This window comes from Apteryx mantelli, chromosome 4 (genome assembly GCF_036417845.1).
Source record: "Apteryx mantelli isolate bAptMan1 chromosome 4, bAptMan1.hap1, whole genome shotgun sequence".
NCBI lineage: Eukaryota > Metazoa > Chordata > Aves > Apterygiformes > Apterygidae > Apteryx > Apteryx mantelli.
Window position 1 is genome coordinate 43,560,656 of NC_089981.1, and position 27,820 is coordinate 43,588,475.

The 27,820-nt window shown below is 39.9% G+C and overlaps 1 protein-coding gene across 4 annotated transcripts in view; it reads left to right on the forward strand.

Annotated features, from left to right (window-relative positions):
* Nucleotides 1-27,820, forward strand: part of EXT2 (exostosin glycosyltransferase 2) — an 85,342-nt gene continuing 57,522 nt past the window's right edge. Inside the window, exons 1-8 of one of the 4 annotated variants that reach the window (XR_010884143.1) lie at nucleotides 1-106; nucleotides 625-712; nucleotides 2,186-2,745; nucleotides 2,917-3,006; nucleotides 8,974-9,090; nucleotides 13,535-13,730; nucleotides 17,148-17,287; nucleotides 18,144-18,237. Coding sequence is in view for 3 of the 4 variants with exons in the window: in XM_067296319.1 (XP_067152420.1) it covers nucleotides 2,210-2,745; nucleotides 2,917-3,006; nucleotides 8,974-9,090; nucleotides 13,535-13,730; nucleotides 17,148-17,287; nucleotides 18,144-18,237 (1,173 nt within the window). In the remaining variant the exon portion in view is untranslated. Of the gene's footprint in view, nucleotides 107-624; nucleotides 713-935; nucleotides 954-2,185; nucleotides 2,746-2,916; nucleotides 3,007-8,973; nucleotides 9,091-13,534; nucleotides 13,731-17,147; nucleotides 17,288-18,143; nucleotides 18,238-27,820 lie in introns of those variants that run through there. The other 3 variants (XM_067296319.1, XM_067296320.1, XM_067296321.1) reach the window with 3 other exon arrangements.

Genomic DNA, 27,820 nt, shown 5'->3' on the forward strand with positions numbered 1-27,820 from the left:
CCTCCTCCCCTCCCTCCCCCGTCGTGCCCGGCGCGCCCGCCCCGTCCGCGGGGCCGCCAGCGACCTGGCGGCGCGGGCACTGGGGCCCGAGCGACTGCGGGCGGAGGTGAGACCAGGCGGGCCCGGCGGGGGCCCGGCGCGTCCCGTCCGCTGGGCTGCCGGGGCGGGAAGGGGACGCGGAGGTGCCCGGGAAGGCCGCTGCTGGGTGCGATGGGAGCGGTGAGCAGAGGCGGGGGGGCTGGTTTCGGGGCGCCGACACGCCTCTGCCCGGGCGGCCTCGCTGTCCGTCGGCGCGGGCCTTTGCTCCCGCTTGTGCCCAGTCCCGCCGGCATCGGGGGCGGGGGGGAGCAGTGGTGCAGTGCCCGTTGTGTGACGCCGTGGGCGCGGGGGAGGTTTCTGCACGTCTTTGCCGTTTCATTGAGGGGCCTTGGACACAGAAGAGCATCCCTTAATTTTTTTGCTGCATCGTCAGCTGCGAGGTCTCTTTCATGTTACTCCTAGTGCTTTAAATGCTGTTAGGCCTTGTCTTATACCTTGTGCCTGCAAGTTCCCCAAGTTTGTTATGTAGGAGTGATTAAGCGGTTCCATGAATGGATAGTTATATTTCATTTTTTTTCCCCTCAGACTTAGGTCTAGACGGCCTTGCCGAGTGACTCAAAAACTTGCCACTGATATGTGATCTCAGTGATAATGCAAGTGATTCTGGCACCAGGTGAGGAGGGAGGAATAACATGACTAACAGTCAGAAGTGCATGGCAGTTATTCATTATAACGCTGATAGTGATGTAGGATTCTGGCTTCTGTCCTGATAACAGCGTGGCATGTGTCGTCTTGTATGGCAGGCTTTAAAAACTGTCTCCGGAATCAGAATGTGAATCTAAATTAATGAGAAGAGGTATTAAAGGTCAAATATGTATTGAACAGTGTCTGAAGTTGTTCTTGTGCTGCATCATGTAAGTGCAGTTGCTTCATGTGTTGGCAACCTCATCCTAACAGCCTTTGGTTAAGAACTGCCAAATAAATGTCTTGTGATTTGTTATTAAGATTGATGTCTTAATGATAGTTATTTTATTTATATTAGCTCTCTACAGTTGACTGTGAGACTTTCTTTCTTGCTCTTGAAGCAAGAAAACATCCTATCTTTTTCCAAGAGAAAAGAAGGACAAACATGTAATTTTATCATACACATTCTTCTTTGGGGAAGAAACATGCTTATGACCTTTAAATAACTCTCACTGAGGAGAATATAGGTTGGAGTTATAGTTCTTTACTTAGTATGAAACCTTGAGTTGAAAACATAAACAGCTTTATGCATGTAGCGAGCAGCTGATCCTTCAATCTGTAGTTGATAAAAATTACCCCGTGCTGGAACCACATTTTTCTGTGCAAAAATTTGCAAGAAAAATCAAAGATGACAGCAGTTCTGGAACTGGATTTATGATACTTTATATTACATTGTGTTTTTCCCTCTAAATTTTTTTCTAGGCTACATTGAACTCTTACTTTAAATGCTTTTCTTACATGGCTGCAGTGGCAACTGAGGCTTTTTTGCCACAAAAGGTATATTGACAAAGACCATAAGTTAATTCTCTGTTTTTGCCAGAAGTACTTTGGCATTGTTTTAGTCAGATATGGTGAAGCTCCTGTAAAATTTGTTTTGGAAGCTACTTTACATCAGAGAAAGGCAGTAGCATGATCTCACATTGTATGTGATGCCCCTTCGTAAGCCCTTTATGGGGTATCCAGGTTGTTTCTTTTCACTCACAGCTGAATCGTGCATTGGTTGCCTTTTTATTATTCACGGTGAATACATTTAGACATAGGTGGAGTGGGACCTATGAAGACTTCTTAATTCTCTAGTGTTTGAGATCCCCCAATTCCCCCCCCCCCAAGCTATGTGCTTCTCTGATTTGTGGTTGTTAACTGGCCATCGACATCGTTCCATGATAAGGAGGCCCAGCAGATAAGCTTCATGTTGTTGTTTCAAAGTGACATTCCCACTATGTTAGTCAGTTGGCATCTTATGTTCCAGTGGGACATATGAGCATCTGAGGAAACTTTACTGTAATCTGCTGAGGCAAAGAACCTGCCTTGAATGGGTTAGCTGAATGTTTCTGTACCTTGTGTGATAGCTATGTGTCTCTTCCAGAATTCATCCTTAAACCTATTGCTTTCTATTTTGTAGAAACAAGAGGTAATTGATTCCATTATGTGTGCATCAGCCAAATATAACACGCGGGGTCCAGCCCTCATCCCAAGAATGAAAACCAAGCATCGCATCTACTACATCACTCTCTTCTCCATAGTTCTGCTTGGTCTAATTGCTACAGGAATGTTTCAGTTCTGGCCTCACTCCATTGAGTCATCCAGTGACTGGACTGTTGAAAAACGCAGTGTCCATGATGTGCCTGTGGTCAAGCTTCCTGCTGATAGCCCCATTCCTGAGCGAGGAGACCTTAGCTGCAGGATGCACACCTGCTTTGATGTCTATCGATGTGGCTTCAATCCCAAAAACAAAATTAAGGTATACATCTACTCGCTGAAGAAGTATGTGGATGAATATGGGACATCAGTCAGCAATACCATTTCCAGGGAATACAATGAGCTACTAACTGCCATCTCTGACAGTGAATTCTACACTGATGATGTCAACCGGGCCTGCCTTTTTGTGCCATCCATAGATGTTCTCAATCAGAACACGCTTCGCATCAAGGAGACAGCTCAGGCTTTGGCACAGTTATCCAGGTACTTACACACGTCAGTGTGTGTATTTGAAGGACTCAAGTAAAGAAGTTCAGGTTAATGCTGGAGGGGAGTATGCTGTGAGTCAGTGCCAGAGCTAGACTTTGAGAGAGTTTATCATCCATATAGAGAGCATACCTTTCTAATTGTCATCTATTCCTTCTTTTCCCTTAGGTGGGATCGAGGCACAAATCACTTGCTCTTCAATATGTTGCCTGGGGGGCCACCGGATTATAACACTGCACTGGATGTTCCTAGAGATAGGTATGCATTTTGCTGTGTTTGAATGTAATAGGTCTGGGTTTAAATGCCCCTAAAGAAGCAGCAAGCTCAGAAGCGTAGCTGATAACAAAGGCCACACTCCTTAACCTTTACAAAGCTGGAAAGGCCACAAAGATGATTAAGGGGCTAGAGCATCTCTCATATGAGCAGAGGCTGAGAGAGCTGGGACTGTTTAGCCTCAAGAAGAGAAGGCTCAGGGGGGATCTTATCAGTGTGTATAAAGAGCTGATGGGAGAGTGTCAAGAAAATGGGGTTAGAGTCTTCTCAATGGTGCCCAGTGACATGACGAGAGGCAGTGGGCACAAACTGAAATACAGGAAATTTCACTTGAACACAAGAAAACACTTCTTTATTGTGAGGGTGGTTGAACACTGGAACAGGTTACCCAGAGAGGTTGTGGGATCTCCATCCTTGAAGATATTCAAAACCAGACTGGACACAGTCCTGGGCAACCCAACCTGCTCTAGGTGACCCTGCTTGAGCAGGGGGATTAGACCAGAGGATCTCCAGAGGTCCCTTCCAACCCCAATTATTTTGTGATTCTGTGAGTGTGACCTCGTCTCTTCGAGGAAGGAGGGAAAAAAAAAAAAAAGAAAAGAAAGAAATAGTAAGTTCCTCTTTTCCTTCAGGACAAGTATTTATTGCTGGAATCTGACAGTTTGGCCTCATCTTTAATTTTGGAAGGGATATGATCTGCTGTTAGGCTTGCCATTAGGATGGAGAATTTCAAGTTTAAGCCTGCATTTTGTGTTCCCAATCTGAGGGCTTTGCAGAATGTCCCATTTAATGCAAATTAGAAGTCCAAAGATGAATCCTAGCTGTAATTTTCTGATATAAGTTTGAAGAATTCTTCAAGGTCATTTAAAGGCAGTTGTCACTCTGCTGAGTTTATGTTATTTTAAGAATTACACTGTACTAGTAATCTGACAATTATTCTTAGTTCTTCTCTGGCAAGTGTGTTTTGAAAATATTTGCCAGGAACATAAAAGGTGTTGTGAATCCTGAGCTTAATTTTCACTTGCAGAATAGTTTGCTTTTGAAAGAAGAAAGTAGGTTATAACAAAGAAAGCTGGAATAAGAGTAAGATTAAACTTAATTAGTTTAGAAATTGTTACTAAATACATTTCTACCAGATTAAAACATATGTACTTAGTTCTGCTGAGTGAGGTCCCATGTAACCAGTCCCTCTTTTGAATATCAAGGTTAACTTTCTTCTGCCAAATGGTTAGTTAACAAAATTTTGACTAAGATATGAGATCTTTGCTAAGATGATTGTATATGCAGTATATCTTAATTTCTTTGCACCATAGATGATGTAAAACATTGTCCTTCAGTGCTAAAACAGAACTTGTTTTTTCTGGATGTGTTCAAAGAGTAAGTTTGCTTTTTATAATTACATCACTGGCTGTGAAGTACTGCTTTAGGTTTTGACTTTACTGTATGAAGTATGTTATATGCACGTGATACAGGTTAGCCTGAAGAGGGCAGTCAAGCATCATTCTTATGTAACCAAACCTATTTATCTGTTATTACATACCTGTATTTATTTCAAATTTTATATTTCTTAAGATGAATTTTCACTTGATAGTGTTTTGTTTTAATAGGATGCGCTGTTCTGGGATTGTGTGTTTGTGCACGTACACACATACATGTGTCCATGGAAGAAATAGGTTTGTTAATTGAATGTAGTAGATTTCTTGTACTGCACAACCTTTTTTCCTTTTTTTTTTGTGTGTTAGATGTACATTTATATTTGGCCTTATGTATCTTGGCTTACTGTGCAGGAAATATATTATTTAGTAGATGTTTGTTCTAAGTGTTTGTCATTCTAATGGGCAGGAAGTATATTATTTAGTAGGTGTTTGTTCTAAGTGCTTGTCATTCTACTGGGCAAAGCTGAGTAATTCAAATCAAAAATCAAATCTTTTTTTGGCAAAAAGCTGTTGTCAAAGCACCTACCAGCTAGCTTAAAGGTGCTTTGTTGGCACTACTGTGAAAGTACTTTTACTGTTAATACCATGTTTTATAGCTGGACAATAAAACCACCCCTTCAGCCAAATGAGACATACTAGTATAAGTTCAGTTTTGCTGGTATGACTGTCTATGCTGGAGTCATCATCTAATTCAGCTATGTGAGGTTACAGTTTCATGTTACACTAGTGTATATAAAAAACCAGCAGGCTCGTGGTGAAAAGAGTAGTTCTGCTTTTCCTTTGGCCACATGTTCTTCTTCCCTTCCTTGAAAGGGGTCTAGAGACTGTGTAGTCACACGTAAAGTCAGATTAGGTCACCAGTCCAATGAAAAACTAATTATTTTGGAGATCAGAGGTGTGAGATTTTGGTGAAATCCATTTGCTGATCTGACTTGCCCTGCAACTGCATGTAAGGGAACATGCAGTGCTGATGCAAGGGAGGCAACAGTGACGTTTGGAGCTGAGAAAGTGTGGGAACTCCTTTTCATAGGCAGCAGACAGTTAGATTGGTTTATGTGTAGTGTAAAACCTGGTCACAGGTGTGAAGAGAAGTGATCTGTGAAGAAGTCTGTGGCATGGACCTGATCCTGGAAGGACCTGAGTGGTGTAGTATGCGGTTGCAGTATGCTTCTGGAGACCTCTGGAGATCTTAGTTCATATCTAACAGAACAAGTGAACTGAATGTGTTGTCTTAATTTGAGAATGTGTGCACATGTTACAGAGTGGGCAGCTGGCTAAGTGTGAAGGATAGCTGCTTGTAGCACAATGGAGTGAGAGGCTGCAGGCCAACGTAAAGGTACACTGGCAGAGCCTGATGGATTTGAAGGACGGGACTGAATTGTACTAATACAACTCCAGAACGGCTGGATTTGTGGGACTTTGTGGGTCACTGGTGAAATACACAGGTGATATTTATGAAGTTTGCACAGGGAGTGCAGCCTACCTTCTTTCTTCAGCACATATGAGATACCATACATAGTTGAACAGTAGCATGCTATAAGGTCATGGGATATGATGGAATCGTGTTGATTTACTGCAGAATATTAATCTAGCTAAATTAAGACGTTATGCACAAAGGGGAATTCAGTTGCATAGCAGTTTTGCATCTGGAAAAGCCTTTAACTAGGTTATCTCACTAAGTGGTTGTTTGTTTATTAAATCTTTAAAACCAATTTCCAGAAGACAGTGTAAAAGCACCTTATTCCATGATTTTGAAGATGGAAGTCTGCCTTGCTGGCCTGAAAGCTAGGTTGCTGGTACTAGCTGCCATAACATATGTAACTCCTGTCGTAAAACTTTGAAAATAAGCTCTTTAATATTTGTTAATAGATGCTATTCTATTTAGTACAATACTGAGGATGAAAGAATTTCTTTGGCTAACCTACCCTGTAGCCACAGAATTGAACATATGGTCCAAGATTTGTCTTCCTGCTTCAACTTCTCTGGTTGATGAATTGGGTTCCACTGACTTGTGAAATTTTGAAACTGGTGGTGATGGCAGCTGGGCAGGAGCATTTAGAGCACAGACCAGTTGGGTTTTTTCTGGAGAGAAAGGGTCACTATCTGGTGGTGAAAAGTTAGGAACAGGCTGCCTCCTCTGTGGTCAATGCAATATAAAGATTATTTGTACTGAGTACTCTGGGAGTTAATACCTCTATTCCCTCACTGCACCATACAATGGAAATCTGAGTGGAGTTATTTAACTGGTGTTGGTTCCCTGTGGGTTTCTTTAGGTAAAAGTCTGCATGACACACACCTGCTTTCTCAAGGCTGATGAGGTGCTGTCATGTTTACACCGGATCCAATTAAAACATTTTGGTTGTAGTTTCCAAATTAGGGGGTTAAAAAAAAGAAAAGAGGGGTTGTAAAGTGCAAGAACAGCAATGCCCAAGCCAATTTTTTCTCCTTGCTTGTAACTGAGTTTATGTGAACGCAACATGGAACGTGGAGCTTGGAGGGCAAGATCTGGTCATAGCAGCATTGTACATCTAACACATACATGTTACCAAAGAGGAGGCACTGGAAAGGAGTCCAAACTAGTCACTTGCTTTGGAAGATAAATTCTCACTCAGCACTTACTTGATTTGTTATCATCCCTTTCTCAAGTCATTTCTGCTCCTTCAAATGGTTTGTGTTGTGAGTGAAGAGTAATAGAGACAGGCAAATTGTTTTGATTGTTGTAATTTTCATCAAACCAAATTACACCTCTAATCCTGACTCTAGGATTTTCAAAGAGCTTCTTAAATGACATTTAGTACTGCTTGCTTGACCAGCTGGGTGTAGTCACACACACAGCAAAGGGTGATTGTGATGTCGGGATACCGAGCAACTCTGTGCTACAGTTGAGAGCAGAAAATGAAGTATCTTGTGGAACCTCTGAAGGGAATTAGAACAGGCAGGACATACTGGTGTTCAAGCAGGATGTCTTATTCTGAGGGGAAAAAATGATAGGTAGGGTCTTGGATGATAATGTAGGTAACTGATTGTACAACAGCTGTGGGAAAACTGCTTCTCCAAATACTATACTAAGGATTTAATTCAGGATAACTGAAAACAAGAATGTCACTTAATGGCTTGTCAGTGCCTCTTTCAGTCTCACCTTAGTTTTCTTTTGATGTGTCTGTTATGATTACTGATGAGACAAGTGCCTGCTCAGCCGTGAACTGTGACAGTATACAAGCTTGGGGCAATAAGGCTTCTGGCTGTAATCACAGCTGCTAGAACGAGTACAGCTCCTCAGGATCCTTTCCTTAGTGCCTGGTGCAGTGGTATGTTTGTGTTCTGCTTCTTTCCCTCGAGAATGAGAGAAACTGGAATTGGAAAAATATTCTTCTGCAAATTACTTTATATGGTAACTTTAGCAGACCCACTATCCCTAGGGCAACTTGAAGTATAGCACACCCTGTTGTTCTGTGGCAAAGGACTGAAAGTTTAATAAGCTGTTCAAGAAGGCTCACTGAAAGAAGCTGAATCTGAGCTTCTTTTGGGGAATAGGATGGTGTGTTTGTTGTACCACCTGGTCACTGGGGATGAAATGGTAACTGAAAAGCTGATGTCCTCTACTTGCATATTTCAAAGACACTTGATCTGGCATAGGAGATAATAGCATAGCTTTTTCTTCCGGCACAGTGACTGATGCATTGTTTTCTTCTGTACGCATTGTTTTCGTCTGTCCCTTACAGCTCTTTCTTTCTGCGTGGCAGAAGGTTGCCCCATCTAGGAAAAGCCACAGACAATCAGGGCCATCCCATTGGGAGACTGAAATATATCTTAATTTATCCAGCTTTGATTATTCCCATGCTTTCTAGCACATAGTATCCCAAGCTGCCTCTACTCTTGGAAATTAATTTCAGATCATATGGAGTTCTTGTTGTCGTGTTTTTCATTTATAGCATTCTTTTTTGTAATGTAAAAATTAAATAAACTTCACTAGTTTGTGTGATCACTTTGAAAGTACAATAGCAAATAATTCCTTAGAATTTTCCAGCCTGAGAAGTCCTGAGTTGCTGTAAGCTGCCAAAATACTGTATTACTGGGCTCGTACCTGAAATAAAGCTTGTCTCCCACACTTCAAAAGCTATGCTACCCAGTGTTTTAGGGCAAGCACTGAGGAATATGTTAATTAATAAAAGTAATTAAGAATGTGTTTATTAAAATTAAAATTGACTTGGGATACTTAAGCTTTCACAAATCATAATGGCTGCAATAGATTGTTTCCCTGTTTTATGCAAAACCAGCCCTTTCCTTAGCATCTTATATGTAATCATAAGTTTTCCATTGATGACTGGCTCCCATTTGGGAAAGCTAAAATGAACCTAACAACTGCATGAAAAATACCACTGAGAAAAGTTAAGGAAAAACCTGTCTCTTGGAGCATGCATCCTTTTGATAATCTGGTGATGATAATCAGTAAATCATGCCCTGCAGTTTGAATGATCAATGTGCTCTATTTACAGTCTCTTTTGTATTTTTTCAGAGCTCTGTTAGCTGGTGGAGGCTTTTCCACGTGGACTTACCGGCAAGGCTACGATGTTAGTATTCCTGTTTACAGCCCATTGTCTGGGGAAGTGGATCTGCCAGAAAGAGGACCAGGGTAAAGCAGTTCCAGTGAATTGAGCAAAGTATATTCAATATTGTGTTTAATATGGATTCTGTTAAAATATAAGTTTAGCTGCTAACTTGTTATTAGGCTTGGGCAATTTGGTAAGCATTGCTGTGCATGTGCATAGGGCTTGCTATTAAACTATATGACTCTTCCAGTGCTAGTGGCTGACTGGCTAATCTGCCAAGCTGATTTATCTGTGAATTGATAGTTTTTCATAGTGATTCTCTGTTTGTCCTGCTCCAGAAGCTGAAGTGTGGAACATGATGTCATGCCAGTGTTTCTAGCAGAATTAGATTAAGATTTGATTCTAGATCCAGTATCTCTTGGCAACTCACTGGAAATAAGTAAAAAATAATCATTAATTTGAATTTATTAAGTGGCAAATAGAGCAGGGCAGTAATTCAAAGCAATAAAGCAAAATGATCTCTTCAAGCAAAATTTATTTTAGGATGCTTAAAAGCAAAGTAATCACAGAATCGCTGAGGTTGGAAGGGACCTCTGGAGATCATCTAGTCCAACCCCCCTGCTCAAGCAGGGTCACCTAGAGCACATTGCACAGGATTGCATCCAGGCGGGTTTTGAATATCTCCAGAGAAGGAGACTCCACCACCTCTCTGGGCAACCTGTGCCAGTGCTCTGTCACCCTCACAGTGAAAAAGTATTTCCTCATGTTCAGATGGAAGTGTCTGTGTTTCAGTTTGTGCCCGTTGCCTCGTGTCCTGTCACTGGGCACCACTGAAAAGAGTCTGGTCCCATCCTCTTGACACCCTCCCTTCAGATACTTGTACACGTTAATAAGATCTCCTCTCAGCCTTCTCTTCTCCAAGCTAAACAGGCCCAGCTCTCTCAGCCTTTCCTCATAAGAGAGATGCTCCAGTCCCCTAATCATCTTGGTAGCCCTTCGCTGGACTTGCTCCAGTAGTGCCACATCCCTCTTGTACTGGGGAGCCCAGAACTGGACGCAGTACTCCAGACGTGGCCTCACCAGGGCTGAGTAGAGGGGGAGAATCACCTCCCTCGACCTGCTGGCAACACTCTTCCTGATGCACCCCAGCATACCATTGGCCTTCTTGGCCACAAGGGCACATTGCTGCCTCATGCTTAACTTGGCGTCCACCAGCACTCCCAGGTCCTTCTCCGCAGAGCTGCTTTCCAGCAGGTCAACCCCCAACCTGTACTGGTGCCAGGGGTTATTCCTCCCTAGGTGCAGGACCCTGCACTTGCCTTTGTTGAACTTCAGGAGGTTCCTCTCCGCCCACCTCTCCAGCCTGTCCAGGTCTCTCTGAATGGCAGCACAGCCCTCTGGTGTATTGGCCGCTCCTCCCAGTTTTGTATCGTCAGCAAACTTGCTGAGGGTGCACTCTGTCCCTTCATCCAGGTCATTGATGAAGAAGTTGAACAAGACTGGACCCAGTACTGACCCCTGGGGGACACCGCTAGCTACAGGCCTCCAACTAGGCTCTGGCAAAAGATCGCTATTGCAACGATAAAAGAAGCACACTGTACCTCCGATGTGACTTTAAAAAGAATAAAGGGATCATGATGAACAACATGATTGCCTCGGGTAGCATCAGCTAATGCAAAATTTGGATGCATAAACAGGAGGAATGAGGATGTGATCTTTACCTCTGTGTGTCTTATGGATACATTTTTTCCAGATCACTTTGGGTGCTTCTGTCATTCTGGAGTCCTTTCAAAATAATGTTGAAAATCTGGAACAGGTACAGGGAGAAGCCTACTAATGGAAGTCTGAAGGAAGAAGGTCCTGCAGAATGAATCTTACGGAGCTTAGTGTGGTTAGCTCACGGAAAAGAAGTATGAGAGCTGACCTGATTATTGGAATCCAGAGATTGGAATACTGATTATTTTTTATCTTCCAAACTAATGCAGGAAGACACAAACCCTGTAGCTGGAAGTAAAGCAAGGCAAGTGGGAAATAACAGAGAATGTATTTAGCTGTTAATATCTTGTAAAGAGGTGGTTTCTCTAATCCATTCCTGTCTTCAGAACAAGAGTAGTTGGAAGTCTGGAAGACATGTTTTAATCAATTACAAAAGACTGCTCTTTTAATATTTCATAAACCTCTTCAGCAGCTGAAAGCATTTGACAAAAACAGTAACAACATAGGTGAGACCCTGTGAAAAAGATGAGCAGACAGGCAGTGGGGGTGGGGGAGTAAATGACTTGTTTATTTGTTGCAGAAGATCAGGTTTCAAAATGCAGAAGCTTTAGGTCCTTTCTTCTAACTACATTTTGTAGACAATACGGGTTATTAAAGAAGAAAACTCTGGCAGAATGGATGCTGCCAGTATCAGACCAAAGATGTTACTGTACCTTGCCTCCAGTTGTCTTCACCTTTGGTAAGGGCAGTGTTCTTGCTGTTGTTGTAGGCTGCTCCAGGTAGGGTATCATGATCAATTACAGGACAAACTTGTGCAGCAATGGTTTGCTTTCCGCACCCATTTTATGTTCCTGCTTGTTGTGTTCCTGGACTTGACTGGTTTGGGGCATCGGGGTGAATCCCAGTTGATTCTTCATAGGTCTTAGATATTGTTACAGTACAGCACAGAGTGAGAGCAAGCTTTGTTATTTCTTTCTGGAGAGCATGAATCTGAAGAGAGAGCAGTCATATGGTTTGTGTCCATGTAGTCAGCTTAATGCTGTGGCTGGCTTTGGGCCTAATAAAAACCTTTATGTGGAAGCTGGTGCAAGTGTGTGAGTTTATATTCAGTGAATGTTTTGGAGCTTACATGTTCTCACATGTACGCATGTGAGAACATAATCTTTTGTGAGGATTGGACTGTAGCCTCCAGAGTACCATCTAGTGGCCGGTTAGCATTACTAATTGAAACACATTCACAGATTTCTTTTGCTTGATGCAGGAAGAATGTGATAAGGGAAGGAGACTCAGGATTCAGGCTTGATTGGAATAAATGATTGCATTCCACTATCCTAGAAGGTTATTTTCTGGTAGCTATGTTGCAATTTCTTTCATAGCAAGATTTGGTCACTAGGTTTGGAAGTCATAGGATGATGACTATTCCAAGGCAAAATTTGATTTTAAACATATAAACTAATGATCTTGCACGTTTTTTAGCTGGTCACAGGCATTTATTATCACTCATTTGCAGCAGTATTTCCTTCCTTTAATGCAAATCCCTCCCCCCCCCCCTTACAGAACTGAACTGAAAGTTTTTGATTTGCTCTCCTTTTTGGTTGGGTAGTTTAAAAGGTTTTAATACACCTCTGCTAGAAATAAATATTCTATAAAGCTGCTGGTAGCAAGCTGGTAGCAGCTTGAAGCTTAGGAAAAAAAGTATGTTTAAAAAAGCAAATTTCTATGTAAGAGCTGTTAGAGTAACTAACCTGATCGGCGTGAGAATAAGTAAAAGAAATGAGAATAGCAGCAGGAAAGGTCTGACTTTATAATGTGTATGTTTGTATGTGTTTTCAGAGCTTTATATTAAAAATAGTATCACATGAAGGAGAACTGGAATCCTAAGTGAAGGCCTCATATTTCCTGTGTTGTTTTGGCAGTGTGAAGACAAGCACTCACCATGTGTTCCCTTGCATGGGGAGTGGTGGAGCAGTCTGACTTAGCTCATCCTTTTTAAAGAGAAAATCAAAGTAAATGAGTGTAACATGCTATATTGCAGCATTATTATAACTTACTTTTTAAAGCTATGAGCATATAATTTGAGACTGCATCCCTGTGTCTTTTACCTCTAAAGTTAACTAGCATTTTGAAATACTTCAGTATTAAGATACATTTTTTTAATGTTCATATTTTTGGAACATGGTAGGAATTGTGAATGAATGGGATAATGAACCTTCAACTTTGTCCTGGAAATGTTGCCTTTACATTGCCCTGAAGGAACAAAACTGAATCACAGATAGTGAGAGGAGCTTGTTCTGCTGTTGCCGTCACCATATCAAGACTGTAAATAAATAGAGGGTAACTGATTTGTCAGTTCAACACCTTTTCTCAATTAAAATTAATAATAAAGTATATGGGAAGAGAAACTAGCAGCAGCATTCAGTATCCTAACTGCTTTCTAATAAAAACACAAGCACCAAATAAAAGAACGAAAAATCCTGGCATCAATGGTAAGCTGTCTTAATATGTAGCCAAATTATTGTTATTTCAGTTTATAAAATAGGTTGTAATACAAGTGCCTATTCTAAGATAATAAGTTCTCTTTACAAGCATAAATTTATTAGAAGTTGTAAATAATGCTGAACCACTTGTATCCAAAATTTAATTATACTGTATTGTTACCCTTTCCAGCCTTGCCTGCAAAAATGGTCTTGGCAGTGTGTCCACATCTGATTAATCTGATTCTGCTTTTCCAGAATGGAAGGAAACGTGCTCTAGAGTATCTTGGAAGCAAACTCACAGCCCTGTCAGGTAACCATGGCCATGGTTTTTCAGTCCTCGCAGGTTTTTCATTCTGTCATCTCAAATGGCTCTGCACCCAGAATACCATTCTGAGTTGGAAGCTCTTCAAGCTGAGAATGGGGAATCGGTGCTGATCTTAGACAAATGTACAAATCTGTCAGATGGGATCCCTACTGTTCGCAAACGCTGTCACAAGAATCAAGTCTTTGATTATCCTCAAGTACTTCAGGTAAGGCTGCCCCTCCTGCAAGCTTCTCTTCCCCATGGTGACTACCTTAACTATGGAGCTGTTCCTATTTAGCACATTAGCGTTGAGCACTTTTAGCGCCCAAATACAACGGCACTTCTTTATATTTCAGTTAACTTGTTGGCTATGTTTTTTAAATGCATAGTTTATTATGTTAGCTTGGATATTATATGCTAACTTTGTTCTTATTTGTAAGAGGGCTGAGAACTATGGAGTCAAATATATGGATTGCACTGCAGTTTGAAATTACTGCTTATGTATAGCAACTTCATGAGGCTGGTTATGATGGTTTTCTAGGAACACTGACAACAGCATGTAAACTTAGAAGGTGACATGAACATGCCACCAAATCTAGTTGAAATGGGAGGAGGAACTGGTGACCAGATGAACTTACTCACTTTAAAATTGTGTAAGAATGTTGGAATCTACACCCTCCAGAATAACTGGCAAATTGACCTTCAGCAGGCATGAATTTGGAATTGATTTCTCATTTATGGCAATCCAGGCCTCATTAGATGAAGCCTGGAACAGAGGGCTGCTTTGTCAATTGGAGGGAAGATCAAAATGAACTTTAAAGAACTTATGTGTAGACTTATTTGGGGAAAAAGAGAATCCTGTATTTACTGAGAATTGGTCAGGTTTTATTTTTGCATGCAGCTTACTGGTTAAAAACCCTACAAAATTCCCTGTGTAGATACGACAGGCTGAACTAGAAGACTTGTCAGCGTGCAGCTATGAAAACATCTAGGTGAAATGTGTTTGATGGCCTTGGCCCAACTTCCAGAGACCTTTTGATGTGTCAGTGAAGATAAAACTAGATAGCGTTCTCAGACCCCTGTGTCTCTTGGCAATTCACGAACAGAGAGGTGCTTTGGCACGCAGTGTGGTGAAGTGAGTTATGCCATAGGCCACTGTGGTCTGTGGCCACCAGTACATAATCTGTCTTTGAACTTCAACAAATGATGATAAAATAACAAACATGCCGAGGAAAGACAAAGTTTCCACCCCTCCTGTTATGTTTTGGAGGAAATATGTTTAAAATTCCATGTGGAGGAGGGGGAGAGGGAAGAAGGGGTCACCCTCAGTCCTAAACTTTCAGCCAGAAGGAAAAAAAAAAGTTTGCTTTCTTCCTTTAAATGCAGCCTGGATCACTCAAGGATAGCAAGTAAGGGGATCTATATCTATATCTCGCTATATATTATTTTATAACTCAGAAAAGAGCTGGCACATGCCGAGATTGTTAAAATACTTTCCTTTGCAGAGACCTGCATCTCCCTTTGGAATGTCTGGCTGATAACAGTAATGATGTGAGGAGATGTATTTATAGTAACCTTTGTCTAGACAGGAAAAATGGTTATCTGGGCAGATGAGCATGTGTGTCCACATCTGGGCTGCCTTTTTTTTTTTCTCTTCCAGACCTTACCAAGGTCTCTTCCACCTGCTGCCCTGTGATCCGCTGAGTGAATGGTTAAAATGTGTGTTGATTCTCTCCTCTACCTCCATTCCCCTGCTGTTTTTTCCCTCCTCTTCCCCTTTGCGAGTCAGGGAAGGGGGGAAGCCTGAGGACTGTGATCACAGTTCATCCTTTGCAGACTTCCTACTAGAAAGACTCTTGGGCTTCTGGGTTCCTAATGCTTCCCATTTGCAGTCTTCTCTTGGATGAGATTTTTCTAACTCTTTAGTGCTATACAGATGTGAACATAGGTTTCACAACTGCATTAGGAAACACAGCCAGCAAACCCCCTTGTATTTCCTAGTTCTGATGTTGTGTTGCCCTGCTGTGCCTCCTGGCTCTTTTTCCTCTGACTGCAGAATGCAAGCTGGAAAGATGGTTTTTTATCTGTGGGAGCCACCATATCAACTTTATAATTTTTCTTTCTTAGACTTAAGAAAAATACTGATTTGGGTTTTTTGTTTGTTTAACTGAACTCTATAAGCATTTGTTTTGTCTTTTTGAATCTGTAGCAAGGTTCCTCACTGACAGTGAAAACTGAAGTCCCTATATACAGTGTAAGTGCAGCATAGTCTTTCTTTGCTGCAGTATAAACTCATGGCTTTTTGTCTTATGTGTTGTGGACACGAATAAGCAGATTATATTCTTCCTTTCTGCAGCAACTTTTTATGTATTTGAAGCTCCCTTTAGGCAGCTTCCCTTTGCTCCTTCAGAATAAGCATTCTTGATGCACTCAATCTTTCCTTGTAGATAATACTTTCAAGATACATAATCATCCATGGGGTGTGGGTTTTTTGTTTGTTTTTTGAGTCTTTATTTCTAAAGTTTCTTTCTTGAAGTATATTGCGCAAGACTGGACATGCTGCTCTGTCTGAGGTCTTACCATTTTTTAGTAGAGTGAATGATAACTTCAGGTCACTTAGTTTATGCTTCTTTTTGCATTCTAATAAAACCTTTGGATGAAGGTGTTTGTTTTCTTTTCAGCAGGACAACACTGTTGACACATGAATATCCTTTCTTTTCCTGTCCTTTTCTGCAAAATGTTCTTTCCTGCAAAAATGGAGCCATTGTTTCATGTTTTGTATTTGTGCAGATGGTTATTTTTACCTAAGTGTTGAACCATATATATCTGTATTTCTAGTCAGTCTCCCTATAATTTCAAATTCTAATCCTGTTGTCCATTATGCTCACCAATCATCCTCCAAAACTGTTGATACCTTCAAATTTGATAAGTACTGTCTTAATTCTGCTACCCAGTTAATCAGGGGACACACTGAATAATGCTGTATCTAGGAAAGATTCTTTGGAATGCTGTTTGATCCATCACTTAACTTTGCCTGTGAGTCACTGCTAACTGCTTTATATTTAGAGTTCTGTAATTATAATTTATGGTTCTTCCCATGAGGGTTTTATCTAGCCCATGATTTCTTAATTTGCTTGTGAGAATGTTATCTGAGATGATGTCAAAGGCCTTTTAAAGTTGAGATATGAAATCTATTACTTCCCTGTTATCCATAGAGGCTAATTGTCCTATAATGGAAAAAAAAAATGGATTGGCTTTATATGGTTTGTTTTTTGATAAGTTCATGTTGATTGTTGCTCACTGTGTTATGCCAAAATTTCAAAATGTTTGATTTATTTTTCCCCATGAATTTTCTCAATTAGAATTCTGAAGTTAGCCCATTAAAATAAGGCACAGAATTGTCCCTTCAGCTGGTTTCTTGTCTTTCCACTTGTGATTCTTATGAATCAATAGAAGATGAAGTTGCGTAATTAATTTTAATTTGCTGATAAGTTAGAATACTTTGGTAGCATGGAAGAAAAGCCTGCTTACCTTTTGGCCTGTTTTTTTTTTTTATGAGAAGGAAAGCAGGAATGCATAATACAACAAATTTTACATTTCCTTCTTTTTTGTCTTCTGTGTGTTGGATACCATTTGTTGACAGGAAGCTACGTTCTGTGTCGTTCTACGTGGAGCCCGCCTGGGACAGGCTGTGTTAAGTGATGTTCTTCAAGCTGGCTGTGTTCCAGTCATCATTGCTGATTCCTATATTTTACCTTTCTCTGAAGTTCTGGACTGGAAGAGGTCTGTGTCCTAACTATTGTACATGCAATATGTGCATAAGAAACTTCCATTGCATTCAGTGATGTGAATGAAATCTGTGTGATGAGTCAAGTGTACTGGGAGTCACAGTGAATAGAATAGACTAGGATACATGCACTCTGAGCTCTATTTATGCATCAAAAATAAGAGAGGAAGTCAAATGAGGCTAAGATGACTGAGCATTTGGTTACCTTGTAGCCCATAATAGTTTTCATAAAACAGACGTGCTTCATTGTCTTATGCTTGTGTTCAGTGGTGAATGATCTGCATTCAGACTCCTCTAAGAAAGGCATATGCCAAATATTGCTTCACTAAAATGCTAAATTCACTGTATTGTATTGTGATTCTCTGAGACTGAGAAATATAATTATTTTGTAGATGAACGTACTGTGTTAGAGTTTAGGTGGTTTTTGCATGCATACACAATGCTCAGTCTGTATGTGATCTTAGAATAATATATATAAAAATTAGTTTGTATGCCTAGCATTGCATATGCTGTAACTGTTCGTTTACTCCAAAAGACTTAAGGTCACAGCAACTCAGTGGCAGTCCTGGGATTAGAATTCAGAAGTTCTGTGTCTCTGTTCCATATTTATTGTCTTTATAGATCAGTCCATGGACTTGTGGCATTACCCTAAGGCAGACTGGCTGGGGCGGTAAAGGAATTCCACTGCAACTGAATAATCATACAGAGAGGAGACAGCTTCTTTCTTCTAAGATCTTCTGAATGTGTCTTAATGGAATAGGACAAGAATCTGGTTTAGAAGGGCCGTTGTAACCTTTTAATGCAGAATTTCCTTTTACTCATCTTACTTTTTTTTTTTTTTTCCACTTATAGGGCCTCTGTTGTCATCCCAGAAGAAAAGATGCCTGAAATGTACAGTATTCTGCAAAGTGTTCCTCAGCGACAGATTGAAGAGATGCAAAGACAGGTAAAATAAAGTACTGTATTTAATCCTTTTCCTTTATCCACATATAGGATGTGGGTTTATATGTCTGCCTTAATGTGAAATCTCGTGAAATGCAGCAGCATCCATTATATTCTCATGTTAATATTATGATTATTCATCCCTCTTCTTTATGCTAAACATATGCATTCACCATTACTTTTCAATATTTTGTCTGTACCCATCAGTGGTGCAGCTAAATCTGTTAAACAGCATCTGCTGAGCAGTACTACATTACTCCTTAGGTCAGGAAGTTAAGAATACTGCATATGATTGCAATTGCAGAAGAACGCTTGAGTAGGCAGACTTCAGTTACTCAGGGCTGGAATTTTTCCAAACTACTATGTTAATGTACATGCTGTTGTGAAATATATTATAGAATCTTTAGCATCCACAGTGATCAGAGCCTCCCCATCCTGGGCTGCAGCAGATCTCCTGAAACGTGAAACTGAGGTTTTGAATACCTGCTTCTTCATGTAAAGATCATATGGTATTTGCCGTGGGAATGGAGACTGCTGGCTCCCAACAATCTAGTCAAACTCCGCTTTCATTAACTTCATTTCATTTTCTTGTGTCCAGTCTGCTTTCTTAATGCAGAATGGAATTCTAATTCTAATATTAGAATGGAAGCTCTCCTTGAATGCGGGTTTACTCCCTACTTTTATTTGCTGACATTTTTCTGATGAAGTCACAGGGTATACTTGTTTCTTTTTTCTACATGGTATCTAAGTTGTCTGAAAGAAAAAGTTCAAGAATTTCTTTATCCCTATAGAAGCTTTGGTTTGTAGATATATTTTAAGCTGTCAAATGTGAGGGAGCCGTTAAGCATGAAGTTCTTTAAATATTTTAACGAAGGTGATGATGCCTATGAGGGGAGATTTATTTTGCGACTGGAAAAGCTAAGGTCCTGAGTTGTTCAAACTCACAAATGAAGTCTGTGTGTTAGGTGTATAGTCAAAAGGAAACATCTTGCAGTTAATTCCAGTTGATGCTGTTGCCTGTTTGTTACTCCTAAAGCTTTGCTGTTGTGGACACTATCCTCATCAGTTGCTTTAATTCAGGAGTTCATGCATACAGTGCAGACTGAATAGATCAGCACTGTTAGACATATGAGGATTTTCATAAAATGCGAAGAGTTTGGTTGTCAAATTGTAAGGACGGCAGGATTCAACCACATTGCTCTTTTGGTGTTTTAAATAGATAGATTGCATTTTGGGGCTAGTGGTGAAAGAAGATGCTAACATATCTTATCTTGTAAACTGATTTCTAGGATCTTTAAGCATCGTCACTGTATAGTATATGAGCATATCATTATAAGGTAGAAAGATGCTGTTAGCACAGTTTTACTGATGAGGAACTGAGGCATAGAGAAAGTAAGGGCTTGATGTGTAGGAAAAAAGTAAACTACCTGATCTCAGATGATGTGCAAAGGTGTCTAAGATTTCTCTAGTGGGATTTCTGGGACTTGTGAAGACAAGTTTCTGAAATACCATTGCACAACTTCAGTGACAAAGCCATCTTATGTGTCATCTTTGTAAAAAGTGGCCTAAGGCATGTTTTATCAGGTTGTAATTTACAGCACTCTGGTATAGTTATTTCTAACCAGATATTGCTAAAGTCTGCATGGTGTGTATTCATGCTGGATATGTGTGTGGAGAAAATGGTTTGTCAAATGGTAAGTGTCTTCCATGTCTAAATTCTGTTGCCAGCTTCACTTTATTCTCTGTACAGGGGAAGTCTGCAAATATCACAGCAGCCATCAGGGGTCTCCTTTCTCTTTAGTCCTTTCACACAAATGAACCATTTTGGTGGGGTACACAGGCAGCATCTACTAAGCCACCACCAGGGATGGCAAGGGAAAAAGTAGCTTCACAGTTACAACTACTAGAAACATGGTATATATATTTTTTCTCCCTTGTGAATCTAGGAATTCTAACACAAGAGTGTTTAGCATAATAAAGCTTTAGAACTAGCATTAATAGTCTGTTACAATGTGCAGTGATTTTGTTGTTGTCCATTTTACTAATATTATAAAACATTGTTTCAGCACAGGGAGTGCTCCTTCTGCAGAGAAGGTGCTTTACATTATATACAGCTTAAACTGTAATTTTGAAGTATGAAATCAGGAATCCATGCTAGTCTAGGTCTTCTCCTTTGCTTTTTCTTTAACATTCACAATTCTTAGACACTTTGAGACAAACTCACAAAAAAATCTTAATTCAGATGATCTGTAATTTATTTGTATTATGTCTAACTCTATAAAGTTAAGTTAAAGTAGAAGATGTTTTAATACCCAGAACACAGTTTTAGTCTGCATCCGGAGTGCATTTTGTTGGGTTATAGATGGTTTGTGCTAGTCATTGTCATTGGTTCTAAAGCATCACTGAACATATTAAAACTGTGATTCTGTTGACTGAAGGTGAGAAGTATCTTTTACTAAAGCTTCCTCTCACGTCATGATGCTTCTGAGAATATGGTTGTGTGTTTTGGTGGTGAGAATATCAACATGAAATTACAAGGTCTGTCTGTTTTTCTTCCTGAATTTCTTTCTGTCTGCATACTGAGGACGCTTGCATGTGTTTTCTATACATTTCATGTGTTGTCATCCTTATTTACAAGGTGGAGTCCCAGAATAAGCATCTGTGAAATCCCCTTGCTGACACATGGTTCTGTATCCTGGAAATCTCATAGGATGGAAAAAGTACTTACTGATTAATGTTACATAATTGACTATCAACAACTCAATTGCATTTCTTCATTAATGAATATACCATAATATTCCATCTGTGCTGCCGCTTTTTGTTTCCTTTCTCTTCATCAGTTTCGCAGTAGGGAGCAATTGCACACTTTAAAAACATAATTACTCTCTTTTGATTGAAATTGTTCTGGAAAGTATCTTGGAACTCTTCATCTAGCCAGAGTGCCCATTTTTCAGTGTCCTGACTTCCCTTCAGTGACATTGTACAGGAATTAATGAATACAGATTCACAATATAGAGCCCAAATGTTGCTAGGAGGAGAGAGGATTCCGAACTGGAAGGAACCTATTGATGTGGCTGCTAGTAACGGTAGATCAGAAGCAAAGCCAATTTGTGATAACCTCTCTATTTAGTCCTCAGACAAGGAAGTACTAAAGTGAAACTCAACTAATACATGTTTATAGAATAGCTTTTTTTCAGATGTGAGCTACGGTAGTCATTACTGTTGTTTACTCTGCTTAGCTATGGTAGTCAACAGAAACTTCAAGATATTCTGTTTTTGCAAATAAACCATATTTCTCGATAACATTTAAACTATTTTCTTTTGCTGCTTCAAGTTTGTGGGCTAACAGCACTTTAGATGCAATATTTTGATGCTTGCTTTTCATCAAGTGGAAAAGGACTGACTGACATGGGCCTGGTGGTATGTTTGTTTTCCCATCCATTCTCATTTTCACCAGGAGCTGTTTGTACCTGGATGGAAACAAAGATACTCAGATCACAATGGTTGTTTTCTTTCTTGCTTTTACGTTGCAAAACACTTGGAGTTTGATTTAATGGTTGAAGAAAAGATTGGACCATATCCGATGTTAAAATGAGGAAAAAATGATCTTTGTAAAGAGCTTTGATTAAAATTGATGTGAAAATTGTTACTGTTCTATAACACTTCACTGTTTCCTTAGCAGGAGGTGGGATGTGTTTAGGTTTTATTCTGAAAACTTTTTTTTCGTACCACATGTATTATACTGTTTCCCTCAGTGGGATTTTATGTGTTTTTGATAAGGACTAGTGAAACATGCTTCACCTGCACCTGCTAATTAATGCACTTTTTCAGTAAATTAAGAAACCAGCTGACCTGTTCTGACACAAATATGGTTGAGACTGTCCTCTTTTTAGCCAAACAGAACAAATTCTTGCTCTAAATTTCTTGGGATTTTTAGTAGGATGAGCCATGCTTGCATTGTACATATCAGACTTTCTTGGTCTGTTAATCTTCTTGGGTAGCTTTGCTACCCAACTATTTTGGATTAAGTGGCTGTCTTGATTACAAAGTAATTTTTATCCTTATTTGGAAAACCTCACAATTAAAACTTAAATTTTATTGTCAGTGTTACAGTTTGCCAGTATTCTTTGTTGATTAACTACTCCATTTGCAGTATTTTATTGCAGTTCATTATCTGGAGATCGTGTGTCAAGGTTAAAATATGTATATATTTTTTTCAATTTGAGATAGATTGTCTGCCTTTAACAAGTAAACTTTATTTGTGCTTAATTTTTATTTTGTTTCTGGAAGTACTTTTAGCCATACGTCTGCTGGAGAAATCAAGAAGGTTTTTAAAGAAAATTATTACATTTATAATGTGAAAGAACCTGTATTTGAAAAGGCTTTCCTATAGTTTCTACACTAATCATGAACATCACACCACAACTAGCATGAAAAGGATAAAATACAGGTGCTTTAGCCTTGGAGTCGTCATCTGCCAGGATCTACTGCTAGTATGACCTGGGCTGTGATTTCCCATAATACAACTTTATTTTGCACAACTGCTTGGTCGGACAGTTTGTGGTATAAATCAGGAAAAAGAGGCAGTAGTATTTATTGGTTTGATGTGCTGGAATGTGGGAAACCTAAACTAACTTCTACTGCCCTGCATTATAACTGATTGTGTTCAGATCTTTAGCAAACACCACATTAATGTATGCTTTTATTGTTCTTACTTGCAGACATTTTGCCCTCAATCGCTCTCACAACATGTATTAGTTATTTCCTCCCCTGTGATCATACCCTAGCCTGCACTGTTGTGAAAAAAGTTACCTATTTTCAAAATTACGTATGCTGTCTACATCCATGAAAACTGGAGCCTAGCATGTGCTAGTTCTTACAGACTCCAACACATTGACCATCAAAAAGAGCCTCTGCTATTTGAGCTGCTGAAATTAATAACAGTCTGGATGAAACTTATGCATCTCTGGGATTGCTGCCTTGTCTGTTTTATACAGTAATGTTGTCATTCTCATTTTCTTTGAAGCTTCCTTGAACCATCCCCCTCTCTCAAATAGTTCCATATGGAGTCTGAAACACTGGCAGAAGTGCCCAGGGGCATGTCGATGAGCAGCTCAGCTGCATAGCTACTGACCCAGCAGGCTGGCTGCTGCATGCTTATGCTTTCTTTTCTTCTGCACCACAAACTAGCAGCCAGGTTGTGGCAAAATTCTGGGAGTGGAGGGCTAAGAAATAGGAGTAAATGTAATAGACGTACATGATAGAGAATGAGATTTGAAATCAAGAGTAAAATGGGAGGGAGGGAAAGAAAAAGGGCAAAATAAGACCTTGTGGGTGCCTGTTTATCCCATGCCTTGTATAGTTTCCCTCCCAACCAAGTTTTTCTAATGTTTTGCTTTAAAAGGCTATTAACCTGTTAAAATATTGGGAGCATTGAATACCACCGTAGTTCATACAGAAATATCTTTAGTCTGAAAGTTTCCCACAACTTAAATCTGAGTCTCTGTGCCTTCTTTTTGTGAGATGACTCTGTCTCTCCTAATATGAAGACATTTTAAAATATTTCTCCACTAAATATCAACATCTTCAGAAGTCTTTTAACACAGATAGGCTCGTTAAGGCATAGGATCAGCATATGGAAGTAGCCTGCAATGGGAATAGAAGACGAATCATTCCTTTGTGTATTTAGGCCTTCTTTTGCACAGCAGAGATTTTAGGTAAGGATGTTCCTTTCAAAAGAAGGCTGTATTATATGTGCTTGTTCCTTTTTTGACTTTTTAACACCGCCTGCCCCCCAACAATAAAATTTTGGAATTAATATCTATTCTGGAAGACCAGATGATTTACTGTGTTCCAGTGGTACAAGCATGAAGCGGTACAGTGATGGAATGCAGGAATTCTTTTCAGCCTGGTTTTCTAAGGAAACGGGTATGATCCCATAGAATGTGCATGCTTATTGCATGCCCCACTGATTTTTATGTTATTACCCAATTTCAGCCCAACTAACAGAGAGGCGGAGATCTTGAATATAAGAAATTTCATGAAATTAGGTAGCTGGATAGAAGATTAACACCCCAAAACAGCATTGCTTTTGAGAGAAAAACTGCAGCTCAAGCTCACAGCAGTACAAAAGCCCCTTGGGGACAACCATTCTGCTTTAGAAAAGGTTCTAGTTGGAATTGACACTGTCTTAGGCAGAAGAAATTCAGATACAGAATGACAAGACGATAAGTAGCAAATGAAGTTCAGTGTAGATAAAAGAAATGTACATGGGAGGAAAAACAGCCTTCTCATATGCAGTGATGGCCTCTCAAGCACCTGAAATCTCTTGGAAAAGTGCACTTGGAGCTATAATAAGTAGTTCTGTGAAAATACAAGTTCCAGTGTCAGTCATGGTCAAAAAAAGTAAGTGACGTGAAGAATTTTTAGAAAAGGTATAGAGAACAATATGGAAAATACTATGCTACTGCATAAATATATTGTATATTTCTTCCCTGAATACATAGTTATGGTTCTTCTATCTCAAAAATGATATAATAGAACAAGGGTGATCAGAGGTTCCATGTGAGGACTGGTTAAGTGGCCTAAGACTCTTCATCTCAAAAATGAATGATTGAGAGTAAGCTGAGGGGCTAGAGTGTGGTACAGATCTATAAAATAAGAATGTCATGAAGAAAGTGGATAGGAATCGCTATGCACTGTTTGACAGAATTTCATTTGACGTTCCCTAGCTCTTGTAGTATTGGGACTCTGGTTAAAAAAACGAACAAACATGGCGACCTTTTCTCAGACCTTGTAGTTGATCTGTGGGACTCGTTGCTTCAGGATTTTGTCTGTAAAGGGTTTTTATTGGCTCAGAGTGATTGAAGAAATCCAGGGAAGGAAAATCAGTCAGAGACGAATGAAAGATGCACCTTCTGTCTTAAGAAGTTCCTGAGTTGCAAACTTCTGGGAGCTGGAGAGTGTTCTGGGGAAGCACTGCAGTATGCTTGCTGTGTCTGTGCATGGGAGTCCCTAAAGAACCTGCTGCAGACCAGGGTTGGAAGCAGAATACAGGGCTAGAGGGCTGTTCAGTCAGACCTGGCGTGGCTGTAGTGGTGCAGCTTCAGGACTCAGATTTGCAGGAGACCTCAGTGCTCTATGTCTTGTGGAATAACTTGTTTGCGTTATCAGTATATTTGAAATACCTCTAAACCTCAGTGACTGACAGACGTTTTAATGAGAGAATCTTAATTAAGATGCAAAGTTTTCTCATCTGTATGTATCCATAATTCACTTTCCTGAAGCCCCGCAATATGTTGACTCCAAAACAAAAACAAAAAAAACCCCTAGTGGCCACGTGGCATTCTTGATTTTATTAATTAGAAGTGTAAATAATCACAGCTGCTTGTCTTTTCCAGCTTTATGGACAGTTAAAAACTAAAAAGGAATATAAATTTGGTTTAAAAAATAAGTAACTTTTTAAAAGTGCATAGAAAACATGTAATTTGCACTTTGTTCCCACAGTGGCAATACCTGGACAAACTATTATGCGGGGTTTTTTTAGTGCATATCCCCTGTGCCTTAGCCCTGACCTGAAGAAAAGTTCAGACTCCAGGTCAAACAGACCTGAAGACACATGCATAAATCAATGACTTGTTTTAGTGCCATGTTAAAACAACATGAGTGGCTGGCTTTTCTGACCCCTCCTCCCTTTCGTTTAGTGTGCTTCTTTGGCTCTTCTTTAAAGAGGGCTCTGCAGAGTAATTTCAACTCTTATCAGCTTGCTGACAGCTATATGAGCCTTTCTGCTGGCTCCAGGCAATGAGTGCAGGCGTGTGAAACTTCCCATTCTTACAGTGAAACACTCCTGGATAGAGTTAAAACAAATGGATGGTATGGAATTTTTTGCGGGTGGCGTGGCTCACATATAGGAGATGAGATTTAGTTCTGGTTAATCAGTTAAACAGAACTTCATTTCAGTATCTGGATACTGGAAGCTCTTTGAGCATAGTTAGATTTTACAAGTCTTTTAATGAGAATACTCAGCTTCCAGCTGCAGTTCTTTCCCTGACAAGGGACAGCTTCTGTCTCGGACTTCTTTAGACTCATCATTATCGAATTTAGAAGAACTTTCATCTGTCTGCCGTTTGCAGCGTTTTAGGGAGGGTGATTGGAGAGGCTAACCCTACTTTAATCCTCCCAGAGTGCTTCTATGGAGCTTGGGGTCCCCCATAAATGTCAGGCCTGGACAATTTGCCATCTTATCAGATGCAGTGAAGTTAGTTCCAGCCCTCTCCCCCTTCCCCCCAGGAAAGATTTGTTGCTGCAAACAGCAAAGGAAAGAGAAAACTTTTACCTGGCTTATTGCCAGGATCACCAGGGGAGTTGTAGAATCCTTGGCATTTATATATGAGACTTTCGTTGCCCCCTCTCCCCCATTGCTATTGCTTTCCTGAACGAAGAAAAATATTTTCATGTCTTCTGTATTGCAGAGCAGTCTTCATGGTATCTCTGTGAAACAGCTCAGAAATCTAAGAGTAGTTGCCACTCCATTGAGTAGTTTTTCTAGGATGAAGTTGTGCTGCCTTAATATCTAGGTTTGCAGCTTCTACATAAGAGAGGGTTAGACTTGAATTGCAAGAGAGAAATTATGCTATTTTAAGACAACATTTCTTTTTAAACTAGTGTGTATGTTGTTGCAAAGTGAAATTTTGGCACTTATCCTTTGCAGATTGCTATAGACAGCTTGGATGTACTACAGATAAATCCAGATGATCCAAAAGTTGGATCGACATGCAATTCTTTTAAAAGAATATTTGAAAATGTTTTGTGCCCTGCACTTGAAGCAGTTTGCTGCAGGTTAATGGATGTTTAAGCATCTCTCCTGATGTGCCACTCATTCTTCATTTCTCTGTCCTCTCCCTCTGCTGCTGTTTAGTCTGTACCATATCACATTTCTTTACCAAATTCACTTGTTCCACTCACCCCTTCATTATTGAAACTGTTATAATATTAGCATTTATCTATACAGTGCATTTCTGTAGTAATTTGCATTTGAGGATAATAGAAGTGCTTTATACGTAATAAGTACATCTTGGTCTCATACCCATTTTACTGATGAGTGAACAGAGACATAAATGACTTGTCCAAGGTCAAACTGTTATGGTAATAATGGAATTTAGAAGTCCTGGATCCTCTTTCCTTGTTTTAATGACTAAATCACATGCATCTTGCAAATCAGTAGGAAAGTTCAGCTCTAAGTTACAAAGGCTTTGCATGTTCTTTAGAAACAGTCTGCTGCCAGATAATCTTTAGGCACCTTTTCCTTTAATCTTTGACTGTAATTTGTGCAAATACATCTAATATTTTCTTAGATGCCTGTATGTAGAAAAATTACATGTCTCTGTTAGGAATGGAAAAGCTGGCTGTGCTAAGAATACACTGTTATGCCCTTTGACTTGCAAACAACACAACATGTATCTAAGGATTGGTTCCTTCCTCCTGCCCCTCATTTTTTCTCCATTAGCTAACAATTTTGAATGCTCTTTAGAAATGAAAGTGGCATTTGTCTTTAGTTGTCTTTGAATATATATTCTATCTTGGTG